The following is a 12,626-nucleotide window of genomic DNA, read 5'->3' as shown; positions in this document are numbered from 1 at the left end:
CTCTCTGTTTTTTTTTTTTGTAATAGGTAATTGTATTCATCACAAAAGAGTACAAGATTACAAGGTTAAAAGATGCATGATGGCTCTTGGCCATCATCCATAGACCCAACTCTCTCTCTCCCTCTCTCTCTCTCTCTCTCTCTCTCTCTCCCCCCAAAAGTCATAGCAAAGAAGCCACAAAAATTGTTGTATGCCAAGGAACCAAGTCTTCCCTGGACAAATGATCAATGTGTTGGATGAGATCCAATTGCCAGTGCAGGAGACCTTTCAACTTAGCAAGGTCTCTCTGCACCCCAAACAAGGAATCAAAAACAAAAGCATTCCAGGTTATCCAATTATGCCAATAGCCCCAGAAACAGAGAAAATGAAACGGGATCTTTGTATACAATTGTGCCAGACTGGGGTATCTAGGTCAAGCAAAGACCCAATCAAACAGGCGCAGCAACATGCCAACCACAACCCTCCAAATGTCAAACAAAAGGGCCTTAAATTTCTGCACCAAGGGTCATGAAAGAAAATGGTGGCAAGAAGATTCCACATTGGTGAGACAAAAAAAGCAGTTGCCATTGGAAATCTAGCCTTTTGCAAGTGCCACGGCAAGAGGAAGCACACCAACCATGACACACGAAAGGAAGACTTTGCATTTGTATGGAGTCTTGTTGACCCAACCCTCCATGAGAGTCATTTTCCACCAATCTCAAGATTTATGCAAGCCCCAAACAAGATTAGCCTTGGCGGCCAGCCAATGGTAGTCTTTAATCATAAGGTGATATACTTGATTCACCGAAGCCTTTACTAGGTGGAGCGGTCCCAATATTGCCATGGTGGTCTATCTTCTGTCTTTGATGCCACTCAGGACAAGTCCCTATATCCTCCAAGGATCCAAAAAAACCTCTTAAAAGACATCAACCACCTTCGACTATCCAAAGTGGCATCAGAGACAAAAGATAGATGTATTCATGCCATGTGATTAAATTTGGGACAATCTTCTTGCTTCGCATCCCACACAATCAACTTAGACACTACCAATAATTCCATCTAAAAGGAGTTAGCAACCATGCGATCCTCTACGGGATACCATTGGACCTTTTGAAGAACTAACTTCCATGAGCAAACCAATTGAGTCACCAAGGAGAAAGAGGAGGAAAAGGGGGCATCAGCATTAAGAACATGCCACCACAAACCCCAAATAGTTGTATTGCCCTAAAGGTAGTGGCAATCCAAGGCAAGAGTGCCAAGAAAAAAGTAAGAGTGGGGGGCATCATGGACTGTGCCACTTTAAGGTGGACATGGAATATGGGAAATCCATTGCAACAATTGCTTGGGCTAACATCAACACCCAAGGGGTAGCCCAAATGCGTTCCGACACTACCACAAGGAATCACCCTTCCTTGCCATTGTGGTGACTATAAATCTAGTTCTAGTTCAATATAGCTAATGAGGGAGAATTTGGTTGCATTGATATCAAGACTAGAAGCCAACACAAAAAGATTTCATATGTCCAATGCCTTGCGGAGGTTATCTCAATCCACTTTGAGAACCATGAGTGTCAACTGCTAATGATTGGCCCACGTGTCAAAGAGCAGAGAAAGACCATTGAGTTGTCCCTTGTCCACCAAATGAGATAGCATGGAGACAATCAAATGAGTCACCAAGGCAAAGAATAAGGGACCCAAAGGGCAACCTTGTCTGACCGAACGAGCGAGGGTGAAGGGCTCAATGACCATGTGTATTAAATGAGACATGCTCTAACCTGCAACAACCATCAATTTCCACATGCAAAAATTCAATGCAATCACAGGATAGGTCAACTTTGAATAGCTTGTCACAAATGCCATCAACAAAATCAAAAAACAATATGATAATGGGCTGAATACAGTGAACCAGGAGCTGAATGAAAGAATCCAAAAGCTTGACCCCAAGATAGAGACACAAGATGAAAAATTTGCATCCTTCAATCAGCAACTAGCTGCGAAGGAGGCTACTTCATTGTTGGAGATACTCAAGAACACTCAAAAGCAACTACAAGAGGTAAAGCAATGGATCTAGGTAACCAAAAAAGGAAAGAAACCAACCAATCCTTCCTCAATAGCTATCATTAAAGGAAGGCAATCTTGAAGATGCAGGTGTGAATTCACTAGAGGGATTCCCAAGGTAATGAGGAGCTCCTTCATGGATTATACTCTATTTCCGGCCATTCCTTCATGATGTGGCCTCTTTCCTTCATCATCAAGACACCATCCCCTATAGCTAGAGGGATTCCCAAGGTAATGAGGAGCTCCTTCATGGATTATACTCTATTTCCGGCCATTCCTTCATGATGTGGCCTCTTTCCTTCATCATCAAGACACCATCCCCTATAGCTAGCATGCCCATCACCTGGCCCTTGGTCCTTAATGTTCTTTTTCAACAAAATACAGCACCTTTGATCACTCCTTGCTATCTCTCTCAATTGGATCAGAGGCTTGGCTCACCCATTCCCACAACCAGACAATACTAGAGTGATCCATTTGAGGTATATCCATTGGCTTGAGGTGCCCTCCTATTGCATCAGCCTTGTATTTGGCAAGGGAGTCGTATTCCTCAACTAGTATTCATCGTCGATAGGTTTCATCGACATTGGCACTCTTCCTACCACCCTCGAATCCATTTCATCTCCTTTGGATTTCTACCACATCTAGGATCTAATAGGGGGTGTTAGCAAAACTTGTGTTTATGTCTTCTATTTGTATAGCCATCTCTTGTTTGTGAGTCTCAATCTAAGCCAAATGAGGATATTAGAGGCTTTCACACAATCTTGGTCTGTCTATTCATCTCTCCTAGGCATGTAAGATAAAGGTACTCTCCGTCTTGTGGCTCTTCGAGCCCTTGATGTGTCCATGATAGGCAGCATGTCAAGGCACGCTAATTTCTTTCATTTGGGAAGCATTTCAATCTACTTGGGTAGTGAGAACATTTCCCATGTAGATGGGCTAGCTTGGGCAGCCTAATGGCAATTTTTCCAATCTAACCTACATCAAGGCAAGTTAGTCAATAGCTCGACAAATTGGCTAGCCTTAGGTCTATATAATCTACCCCTCTCCACACTTTCCATCAATGCTTTCAATCCTCCAACCTCCCTCATCATCATCATCATCACTGGCCTCCATTTGGCACCCTCATTGAGGCATCTCCACACTAGAAGAGGCTAATGCTTACAGACTTGTACTTCATTCTCAATCAAATTTGTTTCCTTCATTCACCCTGTGTTCATCTTATCTCCATCTTCTCTTCTCACTTCGCATTCCTGCCCTTTTCTGTTTTGCACTCTCATAGGCCCAACGCCTAGGTCTTTTCATAGTGAGACTTTTTAGACCGAAGCTAGAGTCTTCTTTGCACTCTCTTTGGTCACCCTTTCTAGGCCTAAGAGAGTTGTTAAGCTACCTAAAATGGACTTTTAAATTGTTATTTTTAATGGCATTTTTTTTGCTCATAAAAGAGCTGCCAAAAGCAATTCTTCTTTTTCAAACAATGCTCCAGCTTGTTTCAGTAGGTTAATTGGCTTAGAATGTTCTATAAAAGGGTCACTTAGTTGCACTACCGATTTCATCCCTCATTTTTTATCTTTACCATCATCAATGCTAGCTTCATCTCCCCTTTAAGTTGTTATCCACCTTTGTAGGCTACACTGCTACTCCCCATTATCTGGAGTTGCCACTCTAGCTTAGTGGTTGCCACATTGCTAAGCTTGTTGCTACTCTAATCAACTATTGCATTGTGCCTAGTTGCTTCTTGCCCATGCAATCTTTCACAACTTGGTCCATTCTGAAACGGTTCCTAGGCCCTTCGGGCTTCAAGTTCATACTCATATCCAACCTGATAGAAAAAGGTTCTTCCATATGTCGTGTCCAATGCATTGAAATATCTCATATCAAGTCCAAACACTAGTATGGCCTTCTCAAGTCAAGTCAAATCAATGACATGGTCTTCCTAATTTCCCTTAAGGCTTGCACAAGAACATAGTCAATTGCATCACCCAAGAATGTGTCCATCGTAACCCTTCAAAGGTTTATCTAAAGTAGTCCTTTTTAACAAATTTACCAATCCAAATATCGATAATCCAAGACCAAATACATGGATCGATGATTCTATGTTTAGACTTGGGTTGTGACAATGACACAAGTGCACGTGGGCACATGTGACATTGGAAGCACCATCTTGCTTGTCTAGGACTATGGAATACCAATTTTTGTCATCTCTCCTTTCAGTGTCTAGTTATATTAAAATTCATTTAACTTAAGTTTTACAAACTATAAATCCTACGTGCCAACCCTCCAACTTGATAGAGATCGATGTTAATACCAAATCTTCATCCATATTCAACGTGTTTTAAACAAACTTATGTAACTAGATTTTCTAAAAGATAATGACTAAATTGTACCTAATATTAGATTGTATTTTCTAATGATTTAGTTCTAGTTAACATTAGGCATGCTGCTAAAAGATCTAGGATGAAGATTAAAGAACAATCAACATTGGCATGAACTTCCAAGCAACTAATTTGTGTCACACATGGATCATCGAAGCATTGCACAAACACATCTTGAATACTAAGCAAAGGGACATGATACTAATGATTGTTGACGGCCTCATACTTCATAGAAGCAATCAAACCAAAAAGCAAGCTTTGTAGATAGAGGTCAAGAAGCCTCCAACTCCACTGACAGCACATGCATAGGAATCGTGCCTCAATAAGTCAAAAAGATATTGAAGGGGGACATCAAACTGCTCAATCACCCTCCGAATGTTGTGCGTGTCTGTAGAGAGCTTGCTAAGGGGGAATTTGTAACGTCTGTGATACTAGAAGAAGGTTGAACAGCAAAGAGATAACTCATATGCAACTATCAATACGTGATGCGTCTAAGCTATATGTATGTTGAGGTGATGTGTTGGCTAAGGTGTCCTTTCTTGCACTCAAACTCATACATACATGGGAGTTGAGAATGCCCTTGTAGAGGCTCTGGTAGATGTCTCATACTTCAAAGCAACTTACTCAAACCATGGTAATGCTGAAAGAATCCTAGTTTCCAAGTGGCTTGCAATGACTTAAATCTTACAGATCCTCAATTATACATGCCAAAGCCTCCCTACAGAAACAACATAATCACCCACGTGACAGCTTTAACATGATTGAAAAATCCTAAGCATTCAATTAAAAAATCAAAACAAAAGTTCTGAGCAGAAAAAATCAGAATCCTTATGTCGAAGAGAGCGAAAGAAGTAATGTGAGGCAGATGTCATGAAAATTACAAGAAACCTGAGGAATGAAGCACATGCCAAGCTGATAATCAGCACAAAACAGTAACACATATGCTAGTATGTCACAAGCAGATGGATCTAACAGCTCTAACCCATGTGAATACATTGGTCAAACAGCACTCGTACTTAGTTTCCATCAATACTTTGAAACTTTACCCTTGCAGAATATTGATATGTCCATGGAAAAAGGCATTACAAAAACATACCCAGGCCACAAGGTTGTGTTCTCCAATAACTCTAGCATTGTCAATAGCCTTCCTTCCAGTAATTAGCTCTAGCAGCACGACTCCAAAGCTGTAAACATCTGATTTCAATGTCAATTGACCGGTCATTGCATACTCTGGAGCACAGTAGCCATAGGTCCCCATTACTCGTGTAGATACATGTGTCTTGTCACCAACTGGACCAAGCTTGGCCAAACCAAAGTCAGATAACTTTGGATCATACTCCTCATCTAGAAGAATATTTGAAGATTTGAAATCACGGTAAATGACAGGGGGGTTTGCTTTGTCATGCAAGTACTCTAAACCTCGCGCTGCACCTGCCGCAATCTTCATGCGTGTATTCCAATCAAGGGGTTCTCTTTCAGGGGATAGGTCTGCAGTCCAACAACCAAGTGAGATTTGACTTCAGGAGCACTACAATTAATTCTTGTCCAAAAACAAAGGGCACAGCATGCAGAGCTCACCATGCAAGTGATCTTCCAAAGACCCCAACGGCAAGTATTCATAAACAAGAAGTCTCTGATCACCATCGGCACAATAGCCTATCAAATTAACTAGATTGGGATGATGGAGCAAACTGAGCATTAAGACTTCAACGAGGAATTCTCTGTTTCCTTGAAGACCATTACGATCAAGCTGCTTCACTGCCACAACCTGCCATTGCTTGACATAATCAGAGCAAACATATCATCAACTTACAAAAGATCAAAAGAGTAAACTCCTACACATTGTTCTAGAAGATAACCTGGTTGGTACTCTCCAATTTGCCTTTGTACACTCGACCAAAACCTCCTTCACCTATCAAGCATTCTGGTCTAAAATTTTTTGTAGCTGCAGCAAGCTCTTTGAATGTAAAAGTCTGGGCAGCGATATGGCGTGTATTACTGACATCTTTATCCTTTTTCCCATCCGAAGATGGCTTTAGTTTGAATTTTCCTGAACTCCAACAATTTTTTCAAAAGTAATAAGGTCAGCCCAATTGTTATGACTGAACCAAATAATACAGCACTGCACAATAAAGAGTAAACATCAGAACCACAATCCTCTAACCATGTCTGACAGCCCACCATTACCTTGAACGTGCGAGACATGGCATTTTAAGACTTGCTTTAAAAGTAGTGACATCACTTTAGCTAGGTGCAATTTAACTATCCCTTTTATTTAAGGCTTCAATATCAATGGCAAAGACTGGCACTTCTTGCAAAGTTTAACAATGAACATCACAATGAAAGAATCGCTATGTAACACTGCAGCATCAGGGAAGTAAACCATCAAGAAACATTATACGATACACTAAGGAGTTTTCAATGGGGATAGAATGAGAAGCTGGGCCACACTCTAAACGGTCCCTGGCTAATTTTAAAGACCGTGTCCTATAAACTTGTAATGGTCATTACAAGTACCTTAGTTATGGTTTGCGGATGCATAGGTGGCTGTTTTTTTAAATTCTTGCTTAAAAGACTAGTGATAGTCAAATATATTTTTTTGCTGATCAGATTTGATGCGCCAATTAACTTGGTGGGACGTACAATGCTTTTTTATGAGATGCTCTCCCAAACCAGAATAACATGCGATTATTTTTTGTATGGACTTTCGTCCGTTTAAAGCTGTTATTTAGGTGATTATGGCAAGTGACTGGCTTTTCTCTAACGTTGCCTTTGTAAATCTTGGTAACTGTTGTACATGCGTCATTTTCACACTGTAATGTCCAACCGTTTCCCATCCACGTCTTATGAAGGTAATGTGACAAACGTCAAGTTTTCTTCACAGAACGGCAATTAGCACGGTGATACAAATCCATTAAATAAAACAATAGATGAACTCAAGTAGCACGAATCGAGCTGTTACTTATCAGGCCTAGTTATCTGTATACAGCATGTGGTCCAAAAATAACGGTAAGAAAGTATGCACGACAGCCGGAATAAACTTCTACTATCAACAGCAATGTAGCTGCATTAGAATATATCAAACTCGGTAAAAATTCATACAATTCCAGCTGTTGGAGAGCAAATGCGCCATCAGAAGTATAGATACTTGACTAACCGTTAGAGGTTTTGTGACTGCGGCTGTCTCTTCCACTTTCATCTTTGTCAGAGTCCTCCTCCTCGTCCAGCTCCAGGGGAGGCCTAAAGCAGGAAAAGCAGCCCATGCCAAACGGGAACTTTTTACAGAGGCGAGAAACAGGTCGAGTCCCGTAATACCAGCATTATACTCTTCAGCTAGAAAGAGGCTTAGTTTTAAGGTAGAAACTTTTTTTCTGCGCCGGAACTGCAGCTCTAGGGTTTACATCTTTCTTTCTCGTGCAACTTTGGACGTGGCGAAGGTACATTGTCGAGCGGAGAGGCGTTTAAGGCATCGTAGCGGCGATCGGGGAGTGGCCGACCGAATGGAAGTGCCAGGCGGAAGCAGGAGACGCATCTGCGAGGCTTTCAGGGTCGAGCGGCCCGCGGGAGCAGCAGTGGCACCGTGGCTGTGAAGCTCCCCAAAGCTTGGGAAGAGAGAGAGAGGCCCGAGGGCGGGTGGGGGAGGTGACAGGTCCCCACCGAAAGGATCTAGCGCTGTCCTTCAGTTGCGGTTCGCTTTACATCTGGTATTTTTCTCTTTTCCATTATTAAACCTTATCCCATCTTTCACACTAAATTTGCAATTATTCAAGCTGCTCTTTGGTAGACATCTTTTATCTTTTTCTGTCGGTATAATTCAAACCATGGGATTTTTTGCCGAGCCTACATAGGATACTTGGATAAAAAGGGAGCTCAAAAAATGTGTATGTTTTGGAATTTTTACTATAAGTTCCTCTTTGTTGACTAGCCCCATCGGTACCAAAATATATCACCACGTTTGCCGCAACCGTCCCAACTTTCGAGTCTCTTCTCACCAACTCTATTCCATGCACCATTTCTAGCATCATGTACTTTTACCTCCACCTATTTTGCCAATTTGACGCCCACAAAACTAGTATCATAACACACACACACACACACACACACACTCTCTCTCTCTCTCTCTCTCTCTCTCTCTCTCTCTCTCTCTCTCTCTCTCTCTCTCTCATATCCTAGGCACATGAGAAGGTCTAATAGGCTTTCGATGGAGCACCTACCTATCAAAGGCTATATGAATCCAAGGCACATGTCTATGTGAAGTGTGCTAGCTTCTCTCAAAAATTCATTAGGGTTTCAAGCACATATTGCAATAGATGTTGGTGACTATTTGAACTACATAAGAGGTGAACATGGAGGTAAATCGATTGATGTCCCTTATTGAACCTTACCATCACCTGTTGTACATGGTGAATGTGTTAATCAAGCTCTGAAAGGGGTTTTGATTAGGGATTCGATAAGCAACACAATGGGACCTACTACACATCGGGCTTATTCTTTTGGAAGACTACTTGAGGAGGCACATGTGCCTAGGGTCTCTCTCTCTCTCTCTCTCTCTCTCTCTCTCTCTCTCTCTCTCTCTCTCTCTCTCTCTCTCTCTCTCTCTCTCTCTCTCTCTCTCTCTCTCTCTCTCTCTCTCTCTCTCTCTCTCTCTCTCTGCACCTGTGTGCATGTGTGGGTGTGGTTGATCCAATTTCAATGTTGTAGGCTTGTGTCAATTTCCATGGTCAAACCATGCATGGAGACTTTGCATTCTATGTAGGACCTAGTGACACACATGGACCAACCTTTCGTTATACAAAGATGCTTGGATGAGTCATTTCTCTTGTCTTTCCATTCTAGGGGCCTATCATTTATTCTTCTTCTTCTTCTTCAACTCCCTAATGTTGAAGTGGCAAGCCTTTTGGCCAAATAATGCACTAGTGACCTTGAAGCTTTCAAGCTTACACTATGCTTGGTTGGAATGAAACAACTTTCGTTGTAGGCGAATGGGTGTGACATGCAACACATCATGCCAAACTCACGAGCCTAGATTTGCCATTGCACCACAACCTAATGGAGGTGATAGGTCCCCACCCTAAGGATCTTTCACACTGATGGATCCAATCTTTCACACTCGTGGAAAAAAGGTGACATGTCTACTTGAAGTGTCCTCTTTTCCATTATTAAACCTTATCCCATCTTTCACCCTAAAATTGCAATTATTCAAGGTGCTATTTGGTAGATGTCTTTTATATTTTTTTAATAGAATTCAAAATAGTAAAACCTAACGTAAACACCAAACCACTAATTTTTTCATGAGCCTACATGACCTACTTAGATAATAAAAAGGGTGCTCAACAATAATATTTTGAAGGTTTTATTATAAGTTCCTCTTTGTTGGTCGGCCCCACCTATACAAAATATGTCACCACATCAATCTCTAGCATCCTTTTCCACTCTTCAACGCCCTTATTCCATGCACCATTTGTAGCATTACATACTTCTACCTCCACCTACTTGCCAATTTGACACTTACAAAGCTAGTGTGATAACTCACTCACTCACTCACACATGCATGCATGCACGCGCACACACACATGATCAATGTTGTAGGCTCATGTCAATTTCCATGATCAAGCCATGCATGGCGACATTGCATTCCCTATGCAACCCAATGACACACATGGACCAACTTCTACTTATACAAGGATACTTGGACAAGTTGGTGCATGTTTAATTGGCTTCTTTTGCCCATTTAATTGCATGAGATGGGCATTTATATTGTCTTTCCATTCTAGGAGCCTATTGTTTCTTCTTCTTCTCCCACTGTTTGGCCTCTCACCAAACAATGCATTGTTGGTTTTGAAGCTATTGGATGTTGACTATATAGCTTGGTTGGAATGGGACAACTTTCCTTGTAAGCAAATAGGCATGATGTGTAGCACATCGCGCCAAACTCACAAGCCTAGATTCGTTGTTGCATTGCAACCTAACAAATGTGATAGGTCCCCATCAAAAGGATATAGCACTGTCCTTTGGTTATGGTTTGATTTACATGTGTTTCTTCCTCTTTTCCATCATTAAACCTTATCCCATCTTTCAAAAAAGGGTTTGTAATATGCTCTCTATTTCTAGTCTCACTAATAGAATTTGGGGTAAAGCTATAAAGACAACACTGCATTTGATCAATAGGTCTCCTAACAAGCCATTGGATGGCAAGATACCATTGGAGTTATGGTCTTGCAAGAAATCTAGTTATGATCACTTATGTGTTTTTGGCTATGAGGCATTTATGCATATACCTAGGGACAAGCAGAATAAGCTTGATCCTATGTCCAAGAAACGCATCTTTCTTGGCTATGGAGATTTGGGTGAAATGGGCTATCGCTTGTGGGATCCTAAATCTAAAAGGGCAATACGAAGCCATGATGTCCTTTTTAACGAGTACAAGATGCATAAACAACCTATCAAAATGGTTGAGATCCACAGAGTGGTATTTCAAGAGGATAGGTAGCCAATATGTGAGTAAATTGTGCAACTTATTCCACATAATGCAAGGCTTGCACAACCCGCTAATGCTAAGGTTGGAGTGCCATGTGATGGTGGACATCCTCATGTCACAAGATAGATAGGTGGGACAGCCACCACTAGAGGCTCCCTTTGAGCCAGTTTTATGCAAGTCTAGGAGGGTTTCTAGAGCGCCAAATAGATACACTTTGCCTCTAGACTGTGTCATGGTCACGGATTGTTGTGAACCTTCTTGTTATGCAAATGCTATGATTAGGGATGGTTGTACTAAGTGGGAGAGGGCTATGCAATCAGAGATGGATTCTTTGGAAAGGAATGCTATTTTGGAGTTAGTTCCTTTGCTTAAAGGCAAACATGCATTGCCATTTAAGTGGGTCTATGAGATAAAGATATGTCCATTTGATGCATTGCCCAAGTACAAGGCAAGATTAGTGGCCAAAGGACTTAAGCTAAGAAGGGGATTGACTTGGATGAGATATTCTTACTAGTAGTCAAGATGACCACCCTTCATGTAGTTCTTGCCTTGATTGCTAGAGAGAATATGGAGGTGGCTCAAATGGATCTAAAGACTTCTTTCTTGCACGGGGAATTGCATGAGGATATTTACGTACAACAACCTAAGGGGTTCGACTTTAGAGGTATTGATATGATGAGGTCCTCTAACAGAAGAAGCAACTTAAAGCTTGAATTGCAAGATAGATATGGAGTAAACGCATGGAAGTGTAAGACTCAAAACTTGATTATGGCAGACCATTGCTTTTAGTTAATTGGCAAATAGGAGGCAAATGTAGGTGGTGGGGACCAACTCAAGCTAGTTCTTGAGCACCTTCTCCATCGTTCATCATTCTCTTTTACTCTTCCATGGCGATATTTGTTTGTAGATATGAGTGTTGTGTGTGTGTGTGTGTGTGTGTGTGTGTGTGTGTGTGTGTGTGTGTGTGTGTGTGTGTGTGTGTGTGTGTGTGTGTGTGTGTGTGTGTGTGTGTGTGTGTGTGTGTGTGTGTGCGTGCGTGTGTGCGCATGCGCGCGTGCATGTGCACATGTGAGAGAACATGCTTAGAAGAAGATACATCATTTTTTAGTTATCATGGCACCTATGTCGTTGGTTTCTAAATGATTGTATTAGAAATAAAAAAGGCATGCACACTTCTCTTCTTTTTCTAACACATTTTATGTTAAACCCCTCAATCTCTTGAGTTCTCTCCCCTTTTGTAACATGTAAAGCACAACATTTAAGCAAAGCCTGCATAAATAACTAAATTGGTTCCAATTGCTAATTTGAAGAATGATGAACCTAACCAAATCAATGCAAAAAACGTATGAGTACATTACTATTCATGTACTAATTGATAGAGTAAAACCTTGGAGTATCTCACATCTATTGGCTACCATTATGTCCTCTATCACTATAATTCTATAGATGTAATACACATTTAAAAACACATGCTGCAAAATGCAAATCGTGCACCTTGTACACACTTGCATGCAATCAAACACCATGTGTACATGCTTATGATTCTTATTTTACAAACAAAACCAAAGATGCATAAACATACAATCCCTTCTACACGCATACATGCAAGCACATTTTGTCGTGCACAATGGGCTTGCACTTACCTCAATAATGGCCAATGTCTCCCTCCCTCCATTTGCAACATTGTATGTTACCATGTTCATGTTACCATATGGTAGGAGATCACCAATATTATTTGTT

At 41.2% G+C, this 12,626-nt stretch overlaps 1 protein-coding gene across 1 annotated transcript in view; it reads right to left on the bottom strand.

Moving 5' to 3' along the window:
• Positions 1 to 8,060, bottom strand: part of LOC148036131 (putative serine/threonine-protein kinase PBL7) — a 36,970-nt gene extending 28,910 nt beyond the window's left edge. The window contains exons 1-4 of the mRNA XM_087678133.1: positions 7,566 to 8,060; positions 6,268 to 6,458; positions 5,987 to 6,176; positions 5,505 to 5,896 (exon numbers count right to left, since the gene is read on the bottom strand). Coding sequence (XP_087534259.1) covers positions 5,505 to 5,896; positions 5,987 to 6,176; positions 6,268 to 6,458; positions 7,566 to 7,671 — 879 coding nt within the window. The 5' untranslated portion in view covers positions 7,672 to 8,060. The remainder of the gene's footprint in view (positions 1 to 5,504; positions 5,897 to 5,986; positions 6,177 to 6,267; positions 6,459 to 7,565) is intronic.
• Positions 8,061 to 12,626: the final 4,566 nt, after the last annotated feature.

This window comes from Lygodium microphyllum, chromosome 5 (genome assembly GCF_053477565.2).
Source record: "Lygodium microphyllum isolate KBCC chromosome 5, Lygodium_microphyllum_v1.1.10, whole genome shotgun sequence".
Lineage (NCBI taxonomy): Eukaryota > Viridiplantae > Streptophyta > Polypodiopsida > Schizaeales > Lygodiaceae > Lygodium > Lygodium microphyllum.
This window is presented reverse-complemented; position numbering and strand designations above follow the sequence as displayed.